Source organism: Nylanderia fulva, unplaced genomic scaffold (assembly GCF_048542155.1).
Source record: "Nylanderia fulva isolate GAGA-0341 unplaced genomic scaffold, ASM4854215v1 Scaffold711, whole genome shotgun sequence".
Classification (NCBI taxonomy): domain Eukaryota; kingdom Metazoa; phylum Arthropoda; class Insecta; order Hymenoptera; family Formicidae; genus Nylanderia; species Nylanderia fulva.
The window spans coordinates 12,868-39,858 of record NW_028190821.1 but is presented as its reverse complement, the minus strand read 5'-3'; the positions used below and the strand labels follow the sequence as shown (position 1 = coordinate 39,858).

The 26,991-nt window shown below is 30.1% G+C and overlaps 2 protein-coding genes across 2 annotated transcripts; one reads left to right on the top strand and one right to left on the bottom strand.

Annotated features, from left to right (window-relative positions):
• Positions 1–5,675: 5,675 nt before the first annotated feature.
• On the bottom strand, positions 5,676–11,246 carry LOC114934172 (uncharacterized). The gene is made up of 6 exons (XM_085488786.1): positions 11,007–11,246; positions 8,527–9,061; positions 7,407–7,656; positions 7,025–7,170; positions 6,028–6,157; positions 5,676–5,892 (listed from the first exon to the last, which is right to left on the bottom strand). The coding sequence occupies exons 2-6, from the start codon at positions 8,906–8,908 to the stop codon at positions 5,718–5,720; spliced, it is 1,083 nt and encodes a 360-aa protein (XP_085344912.1). The 5' UTR covers positions 8,909–9,061; positions 11,007–11,246; the 3' UTR covers positions 5,676–5,717.
• A 10,716-nt stretch (positions 11,247–21,962) lies between these two features.
• On the top strand, positions 21,963–24,549 carry LOC114944486 (aminopeptidase N-like). Its single transcript, XM_085488787.1, has 5 exons — positions 21,963–22,020; positions 22,290–22,748; positions 23,271–23,451; positions 23,874–24,012; positions 24,426–24,549. The coding sequence occupies exons 2-5, from the start codon at positions 22,423–22,425 to the stop codon at positions 24,509–24,511; spliced, it is 732 nt and encodes a 243-aa protein (XP_085344913.1). The 5' UTR covers positions 21,963–22,020; positions 22,290–22,422; the 3' UTR covers positions 24,512–24,549.
• Positions 24,550–26,991: the final 2,442 nt, after the last annotated feature.

Sequence of the window (26,991 nt, the reverse complement as noted above, 5' to 3'; positions counted from 1 at the left end):
ACGATCGTTGCATATATAGTCGTTAATGAAAAATGCACATTTTAACACACATAGAACATCAAAATACAATATTTTCAGTGCCTGCTTTTATTTGAATTGTAGGCGTAAATCATGAGTGAGACTGTATTTTGAACAAAAATAGTTATTGAGATTTGTCGTGCACGCGTAGAAAATTGTTTCTTTGTCGGGAAACTTTCGAAATATATGTATATATTGCACATATGGATTTTTTCATTAAAATTGAATAAACGTTGTAAATGTATAATGACCTAATTATATATTATTTATACAAACACAAGGTTCTCCAGGGAAAAAGTCATGATAAGAAATGACAAAATATCAATTATCGATTTATAATACGATATAAAGATAGCCAAAAATATTTTATTTCAATATTTAAATAGTACATTATCTGCAAATTAATTTTAAATAAAAACATACCAACTTACATATTCTTCCGTTTAATATACATAATAACAAAAAGTGTCGTCTACGAAAACATAACGTCGACTATTAATACTTTAGAATCAGGCAAAAATACATTGTTTATATATATTTTAATAATGCAAAAATTAAAAAACATGACAAAATGTAAGTTATAGCAGTAAATTATATGATTATAAGAAATATTTAATTATGGCCGCAAGTGATTAAAACATAATAAAATGAACAGCGCGTATTTTAATAATTCGATATACATTAATGAAATCGTCATAGGTTTGAAAATAAGAAAGACTAAAAAGAATCATATACTAAAGTTTTATTATCTAAATGAAAACTGCAAGATTTCGAAAAATTAATTATCCCATCTTAGTACTAAAACTTATAAAGAGTAAGAGAACGCGTCCAAAAATATGAGAAAACATGAATCAAATAATCATCTGTTCGATAATAAACATTGTTTAAGAAGAATTGTCAATATCTAATAGCATGTAAATCACGACAGTAAAATATAAAAAATTAAATAAACCTGAATAGAAAATGGAACAACGCGTTTAAAAATAATTCTGCTGTTACTACTCAGAAAATTTCGCATGGATATGTTAATAAATACAACTGTTATAATTTATTTTAAAATTCTAATTAATATCACACACTGATCAAAATGATGTTACAGCATAATCGACACGGAATCTGTGCTATCTGTGGTGGATGAATATATTAATTGGTAAAAGTAAAAATGTTTGAAGTGCATCTGCAGCAGATAGAGGATATTCTCTTATTCTTTACATACAAGTAGCTGCATCTATTCTCCGTCATTTTCGATTTAATTAATAATGTTGTACTTTCGATATTTATCTACTCTGATTTATATTTCGAAAATACATCGTGCTTTCAAAACTTTTATTTTTTTTAAAACATTTCGGTTTAATATTCTGTTGAATAACTTTTTAGCGAGTTCAATTCTTCGTTCAGATCATCATCTTCTTCTTCAATGTTTAATAGCCTCAGCGAAACAGACTTGGTCTTTCCTTGTTGTTCACAGATTCAATAGCGTGTGATAACGGTAGTCCCGCCGAGTTGTGTAATTTCCGTGTAAGTGTAGGCGTGTGTATAAGTGTCATTGTAAATATGAGTTGTAAGTGTATATATAGTATATGTAATATTTCCAAAAAAAAGTAATGCGTAACTTTGCATGTATGTTTCTTTGCGCCCATATTGGACGCGACTTCGTTCAGATCATCAGGATGAGTTAATGGAAGATATGTCTTGGAAGATATCATTGGATAAACGTTCTCGACATTACTCGAGATGATTCGTAGTTTTTTTACGAATTGTATCCAATATGTTTTGTTTTTACATTCGATATTCCATTCGTCCATGTGGAAAAAAGTCAGTATGTTATTTCGTGAAAGTCGAACTACGTACGTGACAACTCATAATTGAGCCTCTCATAATTAATTATTAAATACGATTTTTGTTAATAGTAGATTGCAATTGGTACAACGCCAAGGATTCTGGCAGACTGGATTAGACAGTATTATTTAAATTTATACTTGATACCAGAGTTACAGCTGCACGTTACAGGAACACAGTTTTCTTGTAAATTAGATATTTAATCACATATTTTTGAAGATTTAATGTTTCTCTTAATATTTGGAATATTTGCATGATTGGTATACATTTTAAATGTTTAATAATTTAATTTTTAAAAATAATTTATGCAACTATGCATTGCGAAAGTGTTTCTTAAATTTTTCGACAATTATAAATAATTATAAACAGCCTTAAAAAATAAAATTTAGAAAATTTTGTCGTTAATTAGAACAGTGCACCAAATGGAAGAAATAAAACAACATTGCAGTACGTATACAATATTCACATATTAATTATACTTATCGGATTCAATGAAATAGTTTAATTTTTAGCTATAGACTAACACTTTATATACGCTGCACTTTAGATACTTCAAAGAACAAACATTAAAATCTGCATTCGTATTTAGACATTGTAATTACCTTTATCGGCGATGCTAAAAACATTCGCGTCGTTGTTTCTTCAAATGGTACCATACTGATTGATATAGAAAAGATGCTCGACTTAACGTGTAGAGCATCAAAATGATTATTCCAGTAACGCTCTTACTTGAATCGTGTGTGGAAGTCATGCAGCGATATTTTGAACATAAATTATTATTATTTATTATATACGCATATAAATGAATCTTATTTTGACCGTAAACGTACATACGTGGAAGTTTTTCTGTGCCTATTCCGCTTTTCCTAGATTTATTTCGAAAGTTTATTTTATGTATCAATTAATTAAATCAAAATTCATATATTTCCAACAAAAAATAAACTACGATCTTTTATACTGCTAAAAGCTTAATTGATTACGAAGCACAACTGAGAAACGCATTTAGAGAGGAGATAACACGGTACAAATTAATAAAATGAGTGTAATAAAATAAAAGTATCTCTAACCATTTAATAAATATGTATAATCATTTCCAAATATGTTACTCAGAAATTGGATTGTTTTTTGTATATTTGTTATTGATACATATATTTAATAACTATAATTATTATTTTATTATCTATTAATGAATAAAGACATAATTTGCGCACTGAAATATCGAAATTTGTTATTGATACATATATTTAATAACTATAATTATTATTTCAATATTTATTAATGAATAAAAACATAATTTGCGCACTGAAATATCGCATGTCATGGTAACCCGAAAAGAACAGAAATGTCAAAATGATGTCAAATTCATGTCAAAATATTGTCAAATTCTAGTTTGTCAAAATGACATCAAATTGTATAAAATTTTGATGATATTTTGATGTTCACAATAATAAAAAATTATTAGTTTGTATTAAAAATAATTGAGATGCAACTTTAAGAAGTGAGCCGATTAAAATAACATTTTAGTCAACAATTTAATTTTTAATACAATAACTCAACTCTTCTGCGAATTACAATGATATGTGAATATGAAAAACATTATCTTTAATTATCTTCATAATAATAAGCATTGTATATACACAGAGAAGAAACGTTAGTCACATTTTTTAAAAATCAAACAGGTAATAAGAGTCAATATTAAAAGTCATTTCTTAGTCATCTTCCAAATCGAGATTTCCATGACCAAAAAATGACATAAATTTAATCAATATGACGTCAAATTGACATTATTTTGACTTTTCTGTTTTTCTTAGGAAGTTTTATAATACAAAGAAACTACACACAAAAAAGTGAAAAAAACTTAGCATTAATATAAAAGAATGAATACATATTTTTAGTATTACCTAAAATGTCAATTTTCTACAACGCTAATACATGTCTAGCGGTTTCATGTTTTATATTAAAATAATAAAATCACGTTCTTTTTTATAATAGCTGCGCTGTTCAATTATTGAAAGAATTGTCGTTGTAATTAAATCTTCCGTCATTTGCATATTATTAGAACAAAAATATTACAACCAAATAATAATGTATATTACAAAAATCACTCATTTAGTAACCAATTTTACATAGAAAATTAAAGTTTAACGGATAATATGAAATATAAATTAAAAATTTCTTCTATGCGAGAATTATACTCGTAAATTATAATTATTAAATTTATAATGTTAATAATTAAATTGTTTAATTATTGGTTGTCAGAAAGTAATAATTATAATTATGTCGTATGTGTACGTTTGTACATATTCAGTAAGTCACAGTAATTATTATGACATCAAAATGATGTCATACTAATTACTGTGGCTAACTGGGTATGTATGTGTACGTCTGCACATGTATCTGTACGTACAATTGTCTAATTAATACGATTTATAATTGTTAATAATACCAATTTTATATACATAAACGATAGTGTAATTTAATTTATAATAATCATTAATATTGCATAAATTATAAATCAATAATTACTAATTAACAGATTAATTATTGATACAACAACAAAATAATGATTAATAATATAATAATTACATTATAATAACTTAATATTATTAAAGATTATCTTTATTTAAAACAGAGAAAACAAGTTAATAATGTTATTAATGTTAATTTATGAACGAGCAAAATTTTCTATGTGACAAAATTTTACTGTATAATTTTACGTTTCTATATTTAAAATTATCATCTTTATGTATTTCATAATTAACGATATCCTATATTTAAAGTATGTTATTTAAATATATATAGATATATATTTAAACAAATCATATTTAAATTGCAGGATAGACGTTAATGAGATACATTCAAAAATAAAAAAAACGATTTTAAGTATTGAAAAGTAAAAATTGTAGATATATATAGTTATATTTATATATAAATAAATATAAATTTATATATAAATATAAATTTTAAATATATATATGTATATCTACATCCATATATTTCTCAAGTTGCTTTATGCGATTACATTAAATTATTAGTTGAAGAATAATTTTTGATTTTTATTTATTGAAGAAGATTTAAATTAATCGGAATTCATTTCAAATCAAACTGGTCTTTTACATTTAAATATGGCTTGGATTTGATAGAATCGAGTAGGTGAATTTCGAAATTTTTATCATGTTTGAAATTTGTGTTGCACCAAAATTAAAACGGCTCTATACTTTGGCGATATTTTCTTCGTTTTGACATTTGTATCTGTACTGTTGGTCGAGCTGAAATCCGTGTCGCAATTTTACATTTCAATTTCCTGTCATATTGGTGCTGTGCAAAATGCTTTAGCGATGTATACTTTGCTGTTGAACTTCTTCGCCTTCGACCAACTAGATTCTACTTGTCAATGCTTGCGGCTTTTGCGCGTCAATTTTAAGATTAGAGACTTGAAATATTCTTTATTAGAAGTTCGAAATCTTCATATTTATATCGGATGAAGAGGAGTATTGCGAGAGGCCCAAAACAGATCCGAAAGATTCGTCGTCTTCTTGTTGTGCTACATAAATATCCTCTCTGGAGCTGTCATCGCGCTGCTGATTACCCTTGGATTGTTCAATAGGTTCAACGTCTTCAATTTTGTTCTCCTTAATCTGTCGTGCAGTCCAGTATAATAAAATCAAGATGTTGAGATAAGTCCTCGTCACGGCCAGGTAGGATCGAGTTCCTCTTCTTCTTCAATTATCACATTGTTACATTCTTATTCTGCTTCAATTATCACATTATTACGTTCTTTTTTTTTCAATTATCACATTGTTACGTTTTTCTTCTTCCTTCAATTATCACATTGTTACATTCCTTTTCTCTTTCAATTATCATTTAGAACCGGAATCCATCTGTCTGGAAGGACCGGCATCTCCGTCTCGCATTTCCTTTTCTTTCTTATGCTCTTTCTCTTCGTGCTGTGAAAGCAAGCGTAAATCCGCAAAAGATTTCGTGCAAAAATCACATTTCCATCGACCAACAGTGTGCGACGAACGCGTATGTGCACTGAAAAGGGATTTACAAATGAATGTTAGGTTGCAATTGTAGCAAGGATAATTCTGATTAAATTTGTGGACCTCTAAATGATTATGAAGCACGTCCAAAGAACAGAATAGTCTTAACCTGAGATGGCATACATACTTGTCCGGTTGTCCAGTTAGATCGGAATCCATTTGTCTAAAGGGACTGACACCTTCGCCTTGCATATTATCTCCAGTTGAACCGGAAGCCATTTGTCTGGAGGGACCGGGAAGTTCCTCTTGCTTATCATCTAAAAAAATTATTATTTTGTATTAAAAAAAATTGAGATACAACTTTAAGAAGTGAGCTGCTTAAAATAATATTTTAGTCAACAATATAATTTTTAATAGACTGAGAAAGAAATGTTGTTGATACAATTGAACGTGGCCGTCACGGGCTGCCACAAATATGATTTTTTTTAAACATATGCAGTATAAACAAAAGCATGACATCTCGATTTGATTAATTATGTCATTGAATTAACAAAATACTGATAAATCAACTGCATATGCTTGTGGCAGCCCGTGACGTCGACGTTCAATTGAATCAACAACATTTTTTCTCTGTGTACGATCACTCAACTCTTCTGCGAACTACAATGATATCTGAATATGAAAAACGTTAATCTTTAATTATCTTCATAATAATAAGCATTGTATCTACACAATCGAGAAACGTATGTCACGTTTTCTAAAACTTAAACAGGTAAGAAAGTCAGTATAAAAAGTCATTTTTAGTAAATATGACGTAAAATTGACATTATTTTGATTATTTTGTTCTTCTTGAGAAGTTTTATAATACAAAGGAACTACACACAAATAAAAGTAAAGAAAACTTAGCATTAATATAAAAAAATGAATAGATATTTTTAATATTGTCTCAAATGTCAATTTTCTACAATGCTAATACATGTCTAGCGGTTTTATGTTTTATAATAAAATCATGTTCTCTTCCTATAATCGCTGCGCTGTTCAATTATTTAAAGAATTGTCGTTGTAATTAAATCTTCTGTCATTTGCATATTATTAGAACAAGAATATATAATAATGTATATATTACAAAAACCACTCATTTTGTAGCCAATTTTACACAGAAAATTAAAGTTGCTGAGACAAACCTTTCGAGTCCGCGTCAGAGATGTGGGATCCGAGCTTCTTCTTCTTACGCTTTAACTTCTTTTTTAAGGATTCGCGTTCGAGATTCCTTTGCTTACGTTTCAACTCGTACTTCTGTTCCTCCGTTGTTACGGATTTTTTGCGTACACTATGGTGTTTTTTTTGTGCCATTCAAAGTCGAAAAGATCATAAAAAGTTGAATTGCATATATCACACTTGAAACGATTAACATTACGTGTCAAACGCGTATGTGCATTGAAATGGGATTTACAAATGAATATTATAGGTCGCAATAGGTTGCAAAGATAATTCATGTGGACCTTTAAATGATTATGAAGCACGTCCAAAGAACAGAATAGTCTTAATTAGAGATTGCATACATACTTGTCCGGCTGTTCAGTTGGATCGGAATCCATTTGTCTGGAGGAACCGACACTTTCGTCTGGCGTCCGTAACAGTGCACGTATCCCGAAGACGCTCAGAGAAGATGCTGAGGATGATTGAATGTTTTCTGGATATTCTCTGGATAATCTCTGAATGTTTTTCGGATGTGGTGTGCTAATAAAAATATTATCTCCAGTTGAACCGGAAGCCATTTGTCTGGAGGGACCAGGACGTTCCTCTTGCTTATCATCTAAAAAAATTATTATTTTGTATTAAAAATAATTGAGATACAACTTTAAAACGTGAGCTGCTTAAAATAATATTTTAGTCAACAATATAATTTTTAATACACTAAGAAAAAAATGTTATTGTAACAATTGAACGTGGCCGTCACGGGCTGCCACAAACTTATTTTTGTTTAAACATATGCAGTATAAACAAAAGCATGACATCTCGATTTGATTAATTATGTCCTTGAATTAACAAATTATTATTGATAAATCAACTGCATATGTTTGTGGCAGCTTGTGACGTCGACGTTCAATTGAATCAACAACATTTTTTCTCTGTGTACGATCACTCAACTCTTCTGCGAACTACAATGATATCTGAATATGAAAAACGTTAATCTTTAATTATCTTCATAATAATAAGCATTGTATCTACACAATCGAGAAACGTATGTCACGTTTTCTAAAACTTAAACAGATAAGAAAGTCAGTATAAAAAGTCATTTTTAGTAAATATGACGTAAAATTGACATTATTTTGATTTTATTGTTCTTCTTGAGAAGTTTTATAATACAAGAGAACTACACACAAATAAAAGTAAAAATAAATTAGCATTAATATAAAAGAATGAATACATATTTTTCGTATTGTCTAACATGTCAATTTTCTACAATGCTAATACATGTCTAGCGGTTTTATGTTTTATAATAAAATCATGTTCTTTTCTTATAATCGCTGCGCTGTTTAATTATTTAAAGAATTGTCGTTGTAATTAAATCTTCTGTCATTTGCATATTATTAGAACAAGAATATATAATAATGTATATATTACAAAAACAACTCATTTTCTAGCTAATTTTACACTAAAAATTAAAGTTGTCGAGACAAACCTTTTGAGTCCGCGTCAGAATTGTCGCATTTCTTCCTCTTACTTTTCTGTTTCGTTTTAGAATCTTCCTTGTCATTATTATGAAATCTTTTTTCGTGCCATGCAAGGGACTTAAAATGTGCGAAAAATTTTCCGCATTTTTCACACTTTATAGGAACATCCGGATGTACCGAATTCCAATGTTTACGCAAATGTGACTTAGAAATAAATTTTAATTTGCAAACGTAGCAAGGATGATTCTCTAGGCTGTGGTAATATAAATGATTGCAATAAATGTTCCAAGAATCGAATGTCTGTGCACAGAGATTGCATTTATACGTTTTCGGCAGTCCAGTTGGATCGGAATCCATTTGTCTGGAGGGACCGGCACCTCCGTCTTGCATATCTTCGTCCTGCTTGTGACTTTCTTTTTTACCAACAAATTTATTTTGAGAATAGTATTTATAAATTCACTTGATTACTGTGCTTTCCGGCGAGTATATTGCAACACTCTAGAGCAATTATGGTCAGTTGTTTAATCGTGGTTAACCTGAAATCTAAAATTAAAAAGTAAGATATAACTATATATGTGTATTATTGAACAATCTTTTTAATGCAAAGCTTCATTACAACAATGTAATGTACGACGTTGTATCAATTATTATTAAATAATAAATATTATAAAAATTGAACATAAAATATAATGATATAGCTATCAAAGACAAACATTCATATTGTCATAATATTAAATTTACTGTTTATTTTTGTTATTTGATCAATTTTTCACGTATACAATTATACATTTAAAATAAATTTTTATGAATAATAGTTATACGTATAACACATAGAAATAATTTTCAAAAATATAGGTGTTTATGTTTTATAAAAACAATTATATTGTAGAAAAATGTATTTCTTATCTATTAGGAAAAAAAAAATGTTTTGATGAAATGAATATAAAATTTGCTGCTAAGTAAATTTTTGAAAACGGTACCTCGCACCTGCTTTTTCATTATTTCTTATAAAAAAGAGACTATTAAAATGCCAAAATAATTAATAATATTAAATAATTGTAATCGAGAAGAAGGAATTTAATAATGCCAAAATGATATAAATATAAAAGTAAACTTTTTGATTTTATATATCAATTGCTGAGTTAAAAATTATGATTCATATATTAGTAGAAAAAAGAAAGAAACAAAAATAGTGATACAAAAATCATTTGTTATCAGAACAGACACAGATGAATGTTATAAGTAAAAATTAGTTAAATTAATAAAAGACCAATTCACAATATAATTGTTATCACGTAGAAATTAATGATGAATCAATACCAAATTACATTTAAACGTTAGCATAGTAATGGCCTGTTAACATATAAAAATACTAAATAATTCGATTATTTTAAAGATACATATTTATATTAATGTAGTGAAAGACGGGACAGAAAAACAAATAAATCGTCAAACTAGTCATGTTTGAGAATTTAAAAAACATAATTTTAATGATTTATGTGATACAAATAAGTATTCAAGTAGTAAACTACATATATGTTCTACTTTCTCTAAATACTAAAGTTAAAATTCTTAAAGGAATTTTTCTTTTGTTGAATAATGTGGTCGAATAACGTTTTTATCTACCAGCATCTTTTAATGTATTATTTACAATATAATAAATAATCATAAAATTAATGGAAAACATTATGTATTATGTAAAATATTTTCGTTCTAAATATAAAAATTTCAGTTTATTGATCTGAGTTTCTTTTTGAAATAAAAGAAATTTTTAATTGTTGTATTTATAAAGAAAAGAAATAGAACAAATATTTATTTATTATAAAAAATAAACAAAAAGCAAAAAATGACGAAAAACCGTTTTTAATCATGTATCTTTACTCATGTACTTTATTATTTGAAATTATATATCTATTAAAAGACTCATTTATGAACAAACAAATACAGGCGTAGAGAAAATCAAATTTTTAATCTTGTAAATATTAATACACTAATATATTATAATCACTGATTTTTATATCACTAGAAATTCTTTATATATATATTTATGTCACTAACACATGACAATGCAAGATATACTTCAAAACAATTAAAACCTCGAAGATATAATAATGTGTTCGACCTATTTGTTTGTTTATATTTTTCTAATAATTTTTAAATAATTTTTTGAAGAATTTACGGTTATTCCTTGATCAGCTATTTACTATTTTTATTTAACAAATTATTCAGCGATATTTGATATTGTCAATTTTTAAAGATTATAAAATATTAAACAGAATATTGTCGCATTATATGTATTATTTTCTTGATAAAATTTAAGACAAAGTGTACTTTTTACTTTATTGTTTTAATCAAAATTGTGGAAAAGTTTTAAAAATATTACAATATATATTAAATATAGCAAAAAATATATGCAATACATATAGATTCCACATAATTTATCTATTCTTACAGGATTCTTTTTAATCTGTGTCTTATTTGTACGTACCTGCTGATTTTTTGTTCGTATAACTCGTTTAACTCTAGATTTTCCTTGTTACCTCTTTTACTTGAAGAATTTATTCGAATGTGTTTAGATGTTGCTGTTTTGAATCAGAAATGTGCACAGATACTTATTGTTAAAAGATAATCGTGACAAGAATTTATTTTGTAATTCCTATTAATCTCGTTTCTTTTTAACGGAACGACGTTAAAGCGTGTATGTATAATCGCTTTTGATTTTACTAATACGAACTTTACTGGTCTGTACTGTGTATATATTTAATATATGTCTTATCGGGACGTATTCCCAAATAAACATTAAATATTGTTTATATATATGTGTGTGTTTTCATGAGTTACTTCGCAGAAACCGGGCCAGTTTATAAATTTGAATGTCTTATGATTAGCCAGCAATAATTATATCTCTTCTCTATTAGAAGGAGAAATTATAAAAATTGTTCTTACGTTAAAATTGCTTGTCAGAATTAATCATACAATATCAGTTTTAATTCATAATTAATATAAAAACGATCGTTGCATATATAGTCGGTAATGAAAAATGCACATTTTAACACGCATAGTACATCGAAATACATCAATAATTTCAGTACCTGCTTTTATCTGAATTGTAAACGTAAATCATGAGTAAGATTGTATTTTGAACAAAAATAATTATTGAGATTTGTCGTGCACGCGTAGAAAATTGTTTCTTTGTCGGAAACTTTCGAAATATTTGTATATATTGCACATATGGATATTTTTATTAAAATTGAATAAACGTTGTAAATGTATAATGATCTAATTATTTCATATTTATACAATCACAAGGTTTTCCAGAGAAAAGATCATGATAACAAATGACAAAATAACAATAATCGATTTATAATACGATATAAAAGTAACCAAAAATATTTTATTTCAATATCTAGATAGTACATTATCTGCAGATTAATTTTACATCAAAACATACCAACTTACATATTCTTCCGTTTAATATACATAATAACAAAAAGTGTCGTCTACGAAAACATAACGTCGACTATTAATACTTTAGAATCAGGCAAAAATACATTGTTTATATATATTTTAATAATGCAAAAATTAAAAAACATGACAAAATGTAAGTTATAGCAGTAAATTATATCATTATAAGAAATATTTAATTATGGCCGCAAGTGATTAAAACATAATAAAATAAACAGCGCGTATTTTAATAATTCGATATACATTAATGAAATTGTCATAGGTTTGAAAATAAGAAAGACTGAAAAGAATCATATATACTAAAGTTTTATTATCTAAATGAAAACTTCAAAATTTCCAAAAATTAATTATCTTTTTTTGGTACTAAAACTTATAAAGAATAAGAGAATGCGTCCAAAAATATGGGAGAACATGAATCAAATAATTATCTGTTCGATAATAAACATTGTTTAAGAAGAAGTGTCAATATCTAATAGCATGTAAATCACGACAGTAAAATATAAAAAATTAGATAAACCTGAATAGAAAATGGAACAACGCGTTTAAAAATAATTCTGCTGTTACTACTCAGAAAATTTCGCATGGATATGTGAATAAATACAACTGTTATTATTTATTTCACAATTCTAATTAATATCACACACTGATCAAAATAATGTTACAGCATAATCGAAATGGATTCTGTGCTATCTGTGGTGGACGAATATATTAATTGGTAATAGTAGAAACTATTTAAGTGCATCTGACACTCTTAATTGAACAAATATGCAACCGTTGATTATTGTGCACGAGATGATGAATAATGCAACTTTTGCTGTGGAACGCTTCTCAAAGCTATCACAGGCTTCCGGGTGGAATGCTAGGACACATGCTTGTCATCTTCTTGCGGAAACCTCGGCCGGACAGGTCGCAATGTTGCGACAAAACTTGAACATTATAGAACCAATGTATATGCAGAAACTCTTGTCGATTGAAGGATTTGCACGTGTAGGATCTTTTGCAGGTGTCTTTTTTCGTTGATACTCTTTAAAGAAAGTGGTGGCTGCTCACATCGCCAACTAAATTCCTGACGCCGTCGTGATCATTCTGCATTTATTGCGGATGCTGATCGAAAGTTCTTATCAAACAGAACAGTTGTACCTATAAGATTGCGCGCCAATGTGAGTATTGTGGTGAATAAGCAGATTATACTATAAATAGAGAAAATATTCTCTCATTCTTTACTTACAAAAGAATAGCTGCATGTGTTCTCCGTTATGTTCGAGTTAATTAAACATGTTGTACTTTCGATATTTATTTACTCTGTCTTATATTTCGATAATACATTGTGCGGTTCTTCAAAAATTTTTATTCTTTTTCAGAACTATTCGGTTGGGTATTCTATTAGTTTTAATTAAATGATTTTTATTATAAAGGATGAGTATTGAGATAAATATTTTATTTAAATACAATAAAATATTATTGCTTCTTCAGAGAGTTTGTATAAAATTTTTAGAGACCTTTTATATGTATAATATAATATATGTACAAAAGATAAAATTATAATAATTATTATATAATTATTATCAATTATAGAATATTTCAATTTTTCAAAGAAATTTGTTATATAATTTCGCAACAATTGTTGACACATATGGTTTGACATTTCGCGATAATTCATCGGAAAGTCACGATTTATATTCAAAATTGTATTCTTTATTGTAGATCTATATCTTTATTCTCACAGTTTGATTATTTAGTACATATATAATTAAAAAAATGTAAAACAGATCTTCAAAAATATATTGTATTATCTTTTTAAAGCAATGTTATATGGAGATACTAATTTTATCAGTTATAAATCTCTATATAATTTTGCACATAGAGTAGATGATAATAAATAATCAAAATATTGAAATTTTAAAATTAGAAAAAAATGGATAGAAAAAAATAATACATATCGCGATTAATAAGTAATCGATTATAATATTTACGATTTTAGTATATGGTCTTATTTCAGATGGAGGCATTTTTGAGATTTTATAGTTATCATAATTTTTTTAAACGTTTTATGTTCTATTCTGACAAAAATATGAAACATCTTGAAATTTACTTTTCGATATTATTTTATCTTAATAAATTTCTGCACAAAATAATGTGGATAATTTGATTGGTATAAGAAAAACACTCCAGTGATTTAAAAAAATTGCAATTTATAGCAATATGCAACTACATACATTTTTCTTAAATAATGACTTGTTTATACTAATTGAATTATATTACTATTTAGTGCAGAAAATTATTAAGATAAAATTATCGAAAGATGAGTATATGACAAGAAATTACACAATATTTATTGTGAAAATGTTTTTTGAAATAAATAATAAAAATGTTAACAAATAATAAGATGCAATTTAATTCGACCAAAAACTGACTATTCATTTATTGAAAATGAGTACACACTATGTTTCGACCCTATGTTTCAATTTTATTTGTTTGTCTTTTTATGTAGAACATTTCAGCGATCTCTCTTTTTCGTCTATTTTTCTCGGTATGTAAAATACATGGCTCAAGCCATCGGAAGTCATGATTGCATTCGGTTCTATGTTTGCTGACCACCGAGTGGCTTGTTTCATGTCTTTTTATATTATTCTGATGTTAACTGACTTGACATCAGTCAAGTACTAAGTTCAACAACAATCAGAGGCAATGTCATCTCAATTTATTCGGAACAATTGTAAGCAACAAGTAATTAATTTTTAATTTTTAATTTTTACATATACATAAGTGGATTTCTATTTTATAATATAAAATTTCTTTTTAAATTCAGTTTATAATAACAAATATTAAATAACTTGGAGGAGATGGACACGATCATTGCCAGACTGATAGCCTTTCGTCGACTAACGATGAGTGATTGGTTTGGACGAATGTTTAAGTGCCACTCCGAGATTTTAATAATTTTAAAATATTTATGGATTATATATATATAACCGGATGAATTATTTTAATTCGATTTTTGCTTCTAACTGGGACTTTTCGTGTTGAACTATTTTTAATTATTTCAATTTATTGTTAACGTATTTCGCCTTTTAATTTTGACATAATTATCTAATTTATTTTGACTATTGTATTGCGACTTTTTATTAGAATTTTTATTATTATTGTTTTATTGCGCACTAAAAAAGACTAAGTATAGTTCGAAACGTTTGTAATTAAGAATATTAGAGTTTGTATTGTAATTGGTTTTTTTAAATTAAAATTTTTCCAAGTTTAAAATAATTTTTTATTGCTCGTTTCACATGGCCTCGTAATATTTAGCAAGTTATCATTGTATTCTGATGTTCTTTTACTCTAGTAATCAAATGTCTTTTTGTTTGTCCTATATACGACGCGTCACAATCATTACATTCTAGTCTGTATACTACATTCGTTTTGTTCATCCTTGTTTTGTTGACCTACACATCATATTTATCATGATGACACCTACAGAGAATCAGTCAGTCTTCCGTGGTCTTTCGAATCACGTCGTGGTAGATATAATACTTTTAATAAAGTGTGTGTGAATATATTATATTCTTTCAACATTGCGTGCTGCTAGTATTAATTTGTTGCAGTTAATTTTTAACAATATACTTTTGTGTGTGTGCAGTTAACATACTGTTAATATAAGGTAAGTCAGAACATGTTAAACATATAAAAAATATGTGTATTTGTCCACAAATACAAAAAAAATTTAATCATACAGTATATAACGAAATTTTAAAGAATTTATCAACATATAAGTATAAAGAGAATAATTTTATTCAAAATTATCTTTAAATTTTAATCCAGAGATATAATTTTAAATAAGATCGATAATATAATATTTTACGAATTGTAATGTTGAGATAATCTTGGATCCATAAAAGTTTGAAATCGAATAAATTATTTTTTAAACTTAAAAATAATACAATTTACATAACAGAGAATAAATATTATAATAGGCACTTTTAATTGTCCTTTCATTACTAGATTATTAAAATTTTGTTTTCTAAAATTTGTCGTACATTTTACTTTTTATAAAAAAGTATCTGTGTATATTTTATTATTTCAAATGCTTTTGAAGTTGTGTTGATATTGAGTATTAGCTCAAGAAATAAGTATCAAATATTAATTTTTGTTGATGAACATTATATATATATATATATATATATATATATATATATAGGTATATATATAATTAAGAAAAATAAAAATATAAGACAATTGTATTCAAAATATCCTCTTATAAGAGGTATTATAAAAGTTTAAAAAAATTAATTTTGTTAAGTGAGAAATAAATATAAATATAACACTTAAAAAAAGTAGAATTATATTAGTCATATAAGTTAGAAATAGACATAATACTAATAATTTTACGTAAAATTTTTTACGTTAAATATTTTATACCGGGTGTCCGGTGATAATTGCTTCAGAAATCTCTCATTAATGTGTTAAACGCGAGTCACCGAACACCCTGTATAAAACATTCAAAACGTATATTAATATTAAAAACGCATAAACAATAATTTATATCAATTTAATAAGGTATTCCATTATAGTTGAAAATTTTCAAATATTTAAGTTAAAAATGATTAAAATTTAATTTTTACTTTTATAATCAAAAATAATAATGTTACATATACATTGATGGTGAGAATATATAAAAAACTATCTCAATTAGAAGGATTTGGTAAAAAAAAGCATTCATAAAAATAACAAAATAAAATTATGATAAGAAGTTGAGTGAATGTAGTTAAAAATTATATATTAATTATAAATTATAGAGCAAAATACAAGAACATTCTAATTGTCAATCTAATAAAAAAATCCATAATATAGTTCTAGGAGACATTGTATATATATGTATATAATATTTATTATCAGGTTACAATTTATACAATTTACATGTGATAATAAACATGTGCTTTTTCTCTCTCTCTCTCTCTCTCTTTCTCTCTTTCTCTCTGTCATCGCTGCTCAGTCTTTTTTATCCTTACTGTCTTCTTCTTCTTATTTTGAATAAATACACAGGCTTTAATGTAAAAATAACGGAATTAGAGAAGAGATCAAGGAGGGAGTAAGAGGGCAGGAGGAGTTAAGGGAGGAGGTAAGGGGGCTGAAAAAGGAAATGGAGGAGAGGGAGAAAAAGTGGGAGAGAGAAAGGGAGGAATTTATGGAAAGGATTAAGGAGATGGGGAAGAAAATGGAAGAATTAGAGATAGGAAAAAAGGGGGAGAGGGAGAAAGGGGAAAGGGGAAAGGAGAGTGAGGAGATGGAAGATAGGATTAAGAGGATGGAATGGAAATGGGAGAGAAAGGAAAGAGAAGAAAAGAGAAAGAATGTGATAATAAAAGGAATTAAGGGAGGAGAAGGGGGGTGAAAGGGGAGGTGGAGAAATTATTGAAGGAGATAGGGGTAGGGGGGCAGGTAGAGGAAGTGAGGAGAATAGGGGAGGGGAGAAGGGACGGGACAAGTATAGCTTTAGTAAGGGTGGGAGAGATGGAGGTTAAAAGGGAGATAATGGAAAGAAAAGGAGGTTGAGAGGAAGGGAGGAGAGGATTGAAGAGGATCTAACGTGGAAAGAAAGAAGGATGATGTGGAGATTAGGAGAGTTGGCGAGAGGGGAAGAAAGAGAGGGAAGGAGGGCATGGGTAAGGTATGGGAGAATTTGGATGAGAGGTAAATGGTGGAGATGGGACGAGGTGAAAGAGGAATTAAAGGAGGAAGGAGCAGGGGATGAGAGGAGGGAAGAGAGGAGAGAGGAGGGAATAGAAGGAAAGGGGATGGAAGCAATACAGGGGACGGGAAAGGAGGGGAGGGAAAGAGTGGGGAAGGAAGGGTGAAAAAGAGAAAGAGAGAGAGGAGGGAAGTGGGAGGTAAAGGGCAAGGGAGAGGAGGGGAAGAAGGAAAGGAGGAAGGAGAAGGGGAGGAAGGATGGAAGGTGGCATTCTGGAATGTGGCGGGATTAAGAAATAAGGACGCGGACTTCTGGGAAGCGGTGGGAGAATGGGACGTAATGTTTTTTCTGGAAACATGGGTAGATGAAAAAGGGTGGGAAAGGATAAAAGGGAGGATGCCGGGAGGATATAAATGGGAGGTGCAATATGCGAGGAGGAAGAGTAAAAAAGGAAGGGCTATGGGGGGAATTATAGTGGGGGTGAGAAAAGGGGTAGGAATAGAAGGAAAGTGTAAGGCGGATAAAGAGGGAATGGTGGAGGTGGGGATAGGAAAAGGAGGGGAGAGATGGAGGTTGGTGGGAGTGTACATAAATGGGGAGATGGAGAAGAAGCTAGGGGAGATGAATGAATGGATGGAGGAGGAGGGAGACAGAGTAAGAACGATAATAGGGGGGGACTTTAATGCAAGAACGGGAAATTTAGGAGGAAGAGTGGAGATAGGAGAGGAGGAGGGAGAGGAAGGGAAGGGGAGAAAATCAAGAGATACAAAAGTAAATGGGGAAGGGAGAAGGTTGGTGAAGAAGCTGGAGGAAAAGGGGTGGGCGATAATAAATGGAGGAATAGCAGGGGATGAGGAAGGGGGGTGGACATATATGGGGCCGAATGGGAAATCGGTAATAGATTACATAATAGGTAATGAGGAGGTAAGAGAGGAAATCAGGAAGTTAGAGATAGGTGAAAGGATGGACTCGGACCACATGCCGTTAATAGTGTGGTTAGAAGGGAAAGGAGGAGGAGGAGAAAGAAAAGGAAAAAAGAGGAGGAGATGGAACTGGACGGAGGAGGGGAAGGAGGAATTTAGGGAGAAGATAGGGGAAATTTGGGGGAAGCAGAGGGATGAACAAGAAGAGGAGGGTGTAGAGGGAGAGTGGGAGGAGAAGAAAAAGAAGATACAGGAAGTGTTAGATAAGGGGAATGAGAGAGAAGGAAAGGAGAAGAAAGAAAAAAAGAGAGGGTGGTTTGATAGGGAGTGTAGAAGAGAGAAGGGGGAGGTGGTAAAGGAGTTAAAAAGGTGGAGGAGGATAGGGGGGAAAGGAGAAGAATACAGGAAAAGAAAAAAGAAGTATGAGAGATTATGTAGAAAGAAGAAGGAGGAGGAGAATGAGGAGTGGACGAAGAAAGCAATGGAAGCGAGGACGGAAGGGCAGGTTTGGGAGGTGGTTAGGAGGGAAAGGGGAAAAGGAAAAGGAGGAATGGGAGAGGGGATTGAGATGGAGGAATGGAACAGATATTTTAGAGATCTATTAGGAGGGGTAGAATCGAGAGTGATAATGGGAGGAAGAAGGACGGAGAAGGAGAGAGGGGAAGATCAGATAGAAAAGGGAGAAATTAGGAGGGCGATAGGTAGGATAAAGGAAGGAAAGGCGGTGGGGGTGGACGGGATTCCGGGAGAAGTGTGGAAATTTGGAGGAGAGGGAATAGAGAAGTGGGTATGGGAGTTGTGCAATAAGATATGGAAGGGGGAGGGGTGGATAAGGGAGTGGAGTGAGGGGCTGGTGGTGCCAATCTTGAAGAGGGGTGAGGGAAAGGAGGTTTCGGAGTACAGGGGGGTAACTCTGACACCGTCTTTATACAAAGTATATGCGACGGTGTTGGCAGAGAGATTGAGGGGAGAGATAGAGGAAAAAGGGATGTTGCCACCGAATCAAACGGGGTTCAGGAAAGGGATGGGAACAGTGGACAATATTTATGTATTAAACTATTTAATAAACAGACAAATAAGTGGGAAAGGAAAGCAAATGGTCCTACTGTTTGTGGACCTGAGAGCAGCGTTTGATTCGGTGGACAGAGTGAAGTTGATGGCGGCGTTAAGAGGGAGGGGGGTGAAGGAAGAGACGGTGAGGAGGTGCGAGGAAGTGTTAGGAGAGATAGGGTTCAGGGTTAGAATAGGGGAGGAGGTGGGGGAGAAGTTTTGGACGGGGAGGGGGGTGAGACAGGGATGCCCACTGAGCCCGCTTCTGTTTAACATGTTGATGGCGGACTTGGAGGAGGAAATGGAGAAAGGGAGATGGGGGGGTGTGAGATTAGGAGAGGGCAAGGTATATACATTAGCGTACGCGGATGACGTGGTGCTGTTGGCAGAAGATGAGGGGGGGATGAGGTGTATGATGGAGAGGTTAGGGAGATATCTGGAGGGGAAGGGACTGGAACTGAATGAGAAGAAGTCGAAGGTGATGAGATGCAGAAGGGGGGGAGGGAGGTTAAAAAAGGCTAGTTGGTTTTGGAAGGGAAAAAAATTAGAGGAGGTAAAGGAGTACAAATATTTAGGATATGTGATTCAAAGGAATGGGGGGCAAGAGGGACAGGTAAGGGACAGAATAAAGAGAGGGGCAGCAATTATGGGACAGGTATGGGGAATAGGTAAGAGGAGATTTGGGAATAACTGGGGGAGGAGGTTGTGGCTCTTCGATGCGTTAATATGGACGGTTTTAGGATACGGGGTGGAGATATGGGGATGGGAAGAGAGAGAGGGATTGGAAAGGATACAAGAAAGGTATCTGAGATGGATGTTAGGAGTGGACTGGGGAACGCCTGGATATATGGTAAGGGAGGAATTGCAAAGGGAAAAGATAAGGACAAGGATGGGTAGAAGAGCATGGGGATATGAGAGAAGGTTAGAGGAGGGTAAGGGAGGATGGTTGGCGAGAATATGTTTGGGGGAGATTAAAGAAAGGGCAAAAAAAGGAGGGGAATTGTCAGGGTGGGAGAGAGAAAGAAGGGAATTTTTTGAGGGTAAGGGGATGGGATTAAGGGAGATAGAGGAAAGAAGGGAAAAGGGGGAGTTCAGATGGGAAGAAGTTGAGGAATGGGAAGGAAAGGAACAGAGGGAGGAGAGGGTAGGAAAAATGATAAAATCGGAATATAATAAGTGGTACAAACAGATTAAAGGGGAGGGGATTCCGGGCTATTTGAAGAAAGGGTGGGCGGAAGGTAGATGGAGGAGGATGGCAAGGTACAGACTGGGAAATGAAATGAAGGGAAATAGGTATTGGGAAAAGGAGGAGGATAGGAAGTGCAGGATATGTGGGAGAGGATTAGAGACGTGGGAGCATGTGTGGGAGGAATGTATGGATTGGGGAAGGAAAGAAAGCTGGCAGGAAATGGTAAAGGAGATATTAGGAGAGGAGGGGGAAGGGGAAATATGGTTAAAAAGGTTAGAGGAAGCAAGAGGGAAAGGGGGGGAGAAGGAGAAGGAGGAAAAAGGAGGACAGGGGGATGAGAGAGGGTAGGAGATAAGGGGAGAGAGAGAGGGGGAGAGTGTGTGAGTGAGTGTGTGAGAGAGAGAGAGGGAGGGAGAGGACAGGAGTGGAAGAATAACGGTAACCGGAAGCGGAGGTCCAACATAGGATAAGTAGAATGTAAGATTGCGTAGGTTAAGATAATTTAGAATAAGAAAGGTTAGGGAAAGGCGGACGTGTGTGTGTGTGTAGGTAGGGCAGAATGCGATAAAAGATGAGAAAGGCGGCGAAAAGGAGAGGCGTGGCGAATAATGTAATTAGATTAAGTTTTAGGTATAAGTTTAGGCTAAGGAAAAAGGAAGGAAGGAATAAAGGTTTGGGAACGCTCCTTTAAAAAAAAAGCGCCTTGTAATCCCCAATTGGGGCGGCAATAAATATATCTATCTATCTATCTATAATATTTATTATCAGGTTTATAATTCATACAATTTACATGTGATAATAAACATGTGCTTTTTCTCTCTCTCTCTCTCTCTCTTTCTCTCTTTCTCTCTGTCATCGCTGCTCAGTCTTTTTTATCCTTACTGTCTTCTTCTTCTTATTTTGAATAAATACACAGGCTTTAATGTAAAAATAACGGGTCTTTATAAATGTAATTTACTTCAGACAACCAAACTTTATGTTTTATAAATTTTTATACTCTAATAACTTATTTTTAAAATTTTGTAGATTTTAAATGAATATAATTTTTTGACGAGATAATTTTTTGTCAATTTAATTTTGTTATATTGCTGTTAATTACAATATATGTAACATTGAAAAACATAAATACATATATAAAATATCATGGCATTGCTGATGAAGTTTTTAGAATTTTCAACGTGAAAAAAGAACTTGCGTAAGTAAATAATATATATATATATATATATATATGTTTATTAGAAAAATACAGTATGCAATTACATAAAACCTTATAATTAATATATATTATTTATGTATTAAATATTTAAAAAATTATTATATATATTATAAAATTTAAATATAAAGACGATTATTCTTTATGTTTAGTACATATTATTATATATTACATTTATACTATTTTTAAATCCCAATATTTTTATGCTTGCTAAAAATGTTTCATTAATTTATGTTCTTTCAAATATATAGTTTCGTAGGTGTTACTCATTTCCATATAATAGGCGCTCGACAATTGTCTTCATGTTGGGGTCAACAAAATTTATTGTTAGAAGCAACCTTTAACATATCTATAGGATGTAATCGATGCACGGCTTTGTCAAATATGCCATTGCAAAATACAGAAAAAAATAAGCACAATATGTTGTGGACACACTTTGATACCACACCCGCAATGTCGCCGTATCTTGCAACAATAATTATATCCAATTACTTATTACGTGTTGATAATAATACTCAAAATATTCAAATGTGGTGCCGAAACGAAATTGTATTTCACATGGAATTTGCAAAGGATGTAGCTGAAAATATCACGTTGTTCTATAAAAATAAATGGAAACAACGTTCGAACAATATTTCGAAGATAACTCATGTTGCAATTCCAAATTTCCCTGATAATGGCATAATAGTTTTCGGACTTGTTCTGTATAAGTGAGTACAAGTGCTTTACATTAAAAATAATATTATATTAGTATGCAGAATTAAAAAATTTAAAAACATGTATATTTTCTGTTTCTATAAACGTGCGAAAGTTTAAGCAATTGTAAAAACAAACAATTTTAAGTAGTAAGAATTAAGTTTATTTGTATTATAATTCAAAAAGTTGAAATTTATTGTTTTAATATACATATATAAAGGGAAAAGTTTTTATGCCATATCGTATCGCCTAAAGTATGTGTTGAAATAATAATAAAAGAAGTGACATTTTTTTATTCATTTAAAACTATAGTTCTTCATCAATAATATATGCATTAACGCAAAATCATTGTTTCATACTTAAATTAAAAATTTTTTAAATATTATTTGGTACGATTTACAATACTACTGATTTACTAAATTGTACCATGAATTTGTAAATCTTACATCTAACAATAAAATTAAAAAATAGTAACAAAAATAAAGTTTTGGTTTCTGTAAACGTTCTCAGGTTTGACATTTAAATATAACTTTCAGCGAAAACAATATCATCTACGATGAAAATTTATATCCTGATGCTCACAAAATCGAAGTAGCTCAATTAGTAGGATATAAAGTGGCACAGCAATGGTTTTATAATCTGACTAATCCGTTTCGATCGGCTTGTTGGTTTGAAAAAGCTCTTACTACATTGCTTGCAACGTATGCTGTCAATGAGGTTATTCTAAATATTTTCAACGCTATCACGCTCCCACTTTCTCAAAATGCATTCTCAAAATCCCAATTTCTAAAATGCATAAATTTTGGCTAAATTATTTTAAAAACATTTAGCAATAATACATATGTATACAATATTGAACTGTTTTTTAAAAATAATTTCTTAAATATTTACATTCATATAAATATAATGTGAACAATGTAAAGTATAAAAAAAGTTTTTTTTGAACACCACCACTTTATCTGATATTTTTAAATATTTTAGATTTTATTATTATATTTATTCGTATGTGTATTTCAAAATAAAAAAAAGAAAGTGTTCTTTTTTAACATAGAAGAACCGCTAATGATATTAGTATTTATTTCTAATGCAAGTATTTTCAGAGCGGTTATATCGATATATTAATAATTTTTGTTTTACAGATTTATCCAGATAATCGAATAATAAATTTATTTGTTGTTCAAAATCAACATACTTCTTTTTATTTGGATGGTGATTATCGTATGTGGAATTCTACTTCAGAAGATGACAGTTTATTGAAAATTCGCGAATCCATCAGAGGTATATAACGTAATATAATAAAATAATCCGCGTAAATTTTGAACTATTAATATTATAAAAATACGTTTAAAATTATAAGATAATTAATTCTTCATCTAGATTTTATTACAAAAATAATGTTATTAGAGTACACACACACACACACGCGCATATTTATGTACATTCTATAATTAATTTAAGGTATTTACATATACGAATATATATATATATATATATATATACGTATACATATAATGCTTTTTTAATATTTTGCTATCTTCGTAAAAATTAACATAAAATTTACTTTAAAATAAATAAAAAATTAAAAATAAATAAATTTTCTCTTTAATATCATTATGTTCACATATAGCCGTTATAATAAATATATATTTAGAATATATCTAAATTATATATAATTTTGATGTATATTGTAGGACCCTTTATACTGCGCATGATGCAATACGCCTTTACCGAAGAAATATTTTGGAAAAACGTTCGCTCATATCAAGAGACACGGTAGTGTCTCGCGACCAGTTAAGGGCGTAGCGGAGACACCGTGTATCTTAACGCGAGTCGGACATTTGAGTCTTTATAATATTTCGAATCCTCAATAATGGCTGAAGCAATCGAGTTTATACTAGACTTAATCGATAGATTGAGTTCGAATTATATAATAAAAGTGTCTTTATTTCTGCTCTACGTGATTTGTAAGCAGAGATATATAAATGCAAAGTCGAAATATGAAAAATTTCTATTAAGAAACGTCCCCGTCATCATTATCAACATTATCATCATTATCATCATCATTATCATCATCGACCACGCATACATAGTAGTATCGTGCTACACGTATTCACACGTATACAACACATGCGCACACATATATCACACGTACACAACACATGCAAGATGCATGTAGTGGTAATTTTGTCCATCTCGCACGTTTTACAACAGATGGCGATAGTGGCGCTCCGCCATATCGGCAGCGTGCGGGGTTATGTTGGCTAACTCTCTCTCTCTCTCTCTCTCTCTCTCTCTCTCTCTCTCTCTCTCTCTCTCTCTCTCTCTTTCTCACACACACACGCACACACACACACACTCTCTCATTCTCACTCACTCACTCACTGTTCGTCTTGTGTACTTATTCAGTACATTCATGATTAAACATCTATATGCATTAATGTGAAATTTACTTACAATTAGTTTACTTGAAATATTCAATCTCTAAAGTGTTTATCTTATAAGATAGACAAAAAAATCTGAGTAAATAATAAGAAAAAAAAACAAGGATTATTATTGTCATAATTTTTTATCAATTAAGTACTCTCAACTATCCAATAATTAAATAAATACGTACAAATGTGCGCGCGTGTACACACATACACATATTGATATTAAAGAGATTGAAGGAGAGGAAGGAGAAGATAAAAATTTAAATATTCACATATATTTTCAAATATTATATATGAATTTATAGTTTACATATCTAATTAATAATGAATTTCTAATTATATTAAACATATCAAAATAAAGACATACATGTATTTATCAAATGAATAAAATTATTGAATACAGACTTAAAAAATTTATTAAACATAGACTTAAAAAATTAATTAATTAAACATATTCCAAATTTAGAAAAAATAAACTTTATTTATATATGCAACAGCTTTTTAAACTAAATTTTTAAATTCTATTTTATATTAGACAATTATCTCAATCAACATCTACGTCCACATTAGCTGCACTGCAGACTACCTCTGCAGCCACATTATCTGCTCCGCGGTTATAGCGTTATGCCAATACGATACATTACATGTACTTACTTACTTGCCTTTACTGTACCAACTCTTGTTCTTTCCACGTAATCATGTTTTTACAGTTATCGTTTGCTGTATATCTTCCAGCAAACTTTATTTCGTGTGAAGTGTATTTAATTAATTAAATCTCTGCGAAAGATTGAGAAGATGAAGGAATAATTCAAACTATGAAGACATGGTTACATGGAAAAGACATGAGTTGATACAATAATAAAGACATACATGTATTTGTATCCTGCTGGCATAAGGTTATAGAAGTTGATTGAGATTAAAAAATAATAATGAAAATAATTAAAATAAATAAAGACACATGTATTTGTATCGTGCTGGCATAAAGTTATAAAAGTTGATTGAGATTAAAAAATAATAATAAAAATAATTAAAAAAAGGAAATATTCAATCATCATTTAAAAGCATATTTGAAATCTGTAGAATAAACAGTTTTTGCAAAAAATGTGGAGCATTTGAGCTCTAGTAAGTCTAAAAATAAATGTAAACATCAATTAATAATAACTGATGTTATATATATATTATATATATAAACCAATTTGTTGCAATATTCACTATAAAAGGTTGTAAGGGTAAGATGGTTAAAAGTGAATAATTTAAAAGATAGTTAACATAATTTTACATAAACTGAAATATTTCATAAAATAAAATATTTGTAATATTTCGAAGTTTATGTAAGATTATGTAGATACATAAAAATTATACCTTTACAACTTTTTATATTAAATATTGCGAGGAATCGATTTATATGAGAAAAATTAAGGTAATTCTATTTTGAAAATATAAGTGACCTTTAAATAACCTTGAAAATCGCCGTTTAGGAAAAAGTCTGTGTCAACTTTTTCTTTTTCGAAATCCTGCAACTTTTATCTAAATTTAATAGAAAATGTATAAAAAATGCTCGACATTAGTACACACACACACACACACACACACACACACACATATGGGTAAATTTATATAAATAGGGTGCTTTAGGAGGAATGATCAGGATTCTAGGATATGATTGTACACATCATTTTAAGCAAAGAAGTTTAGATAAACATGTTTAATAATTGTTCTATTCCGGTCATATAAATATACAAAAATGAATAATATAATCTCTAAAAACTCACCTTTAAAAAAAGGTAAAAAAAGGCGACCAGTTAAGGGCACGCCATTAACAAAAATT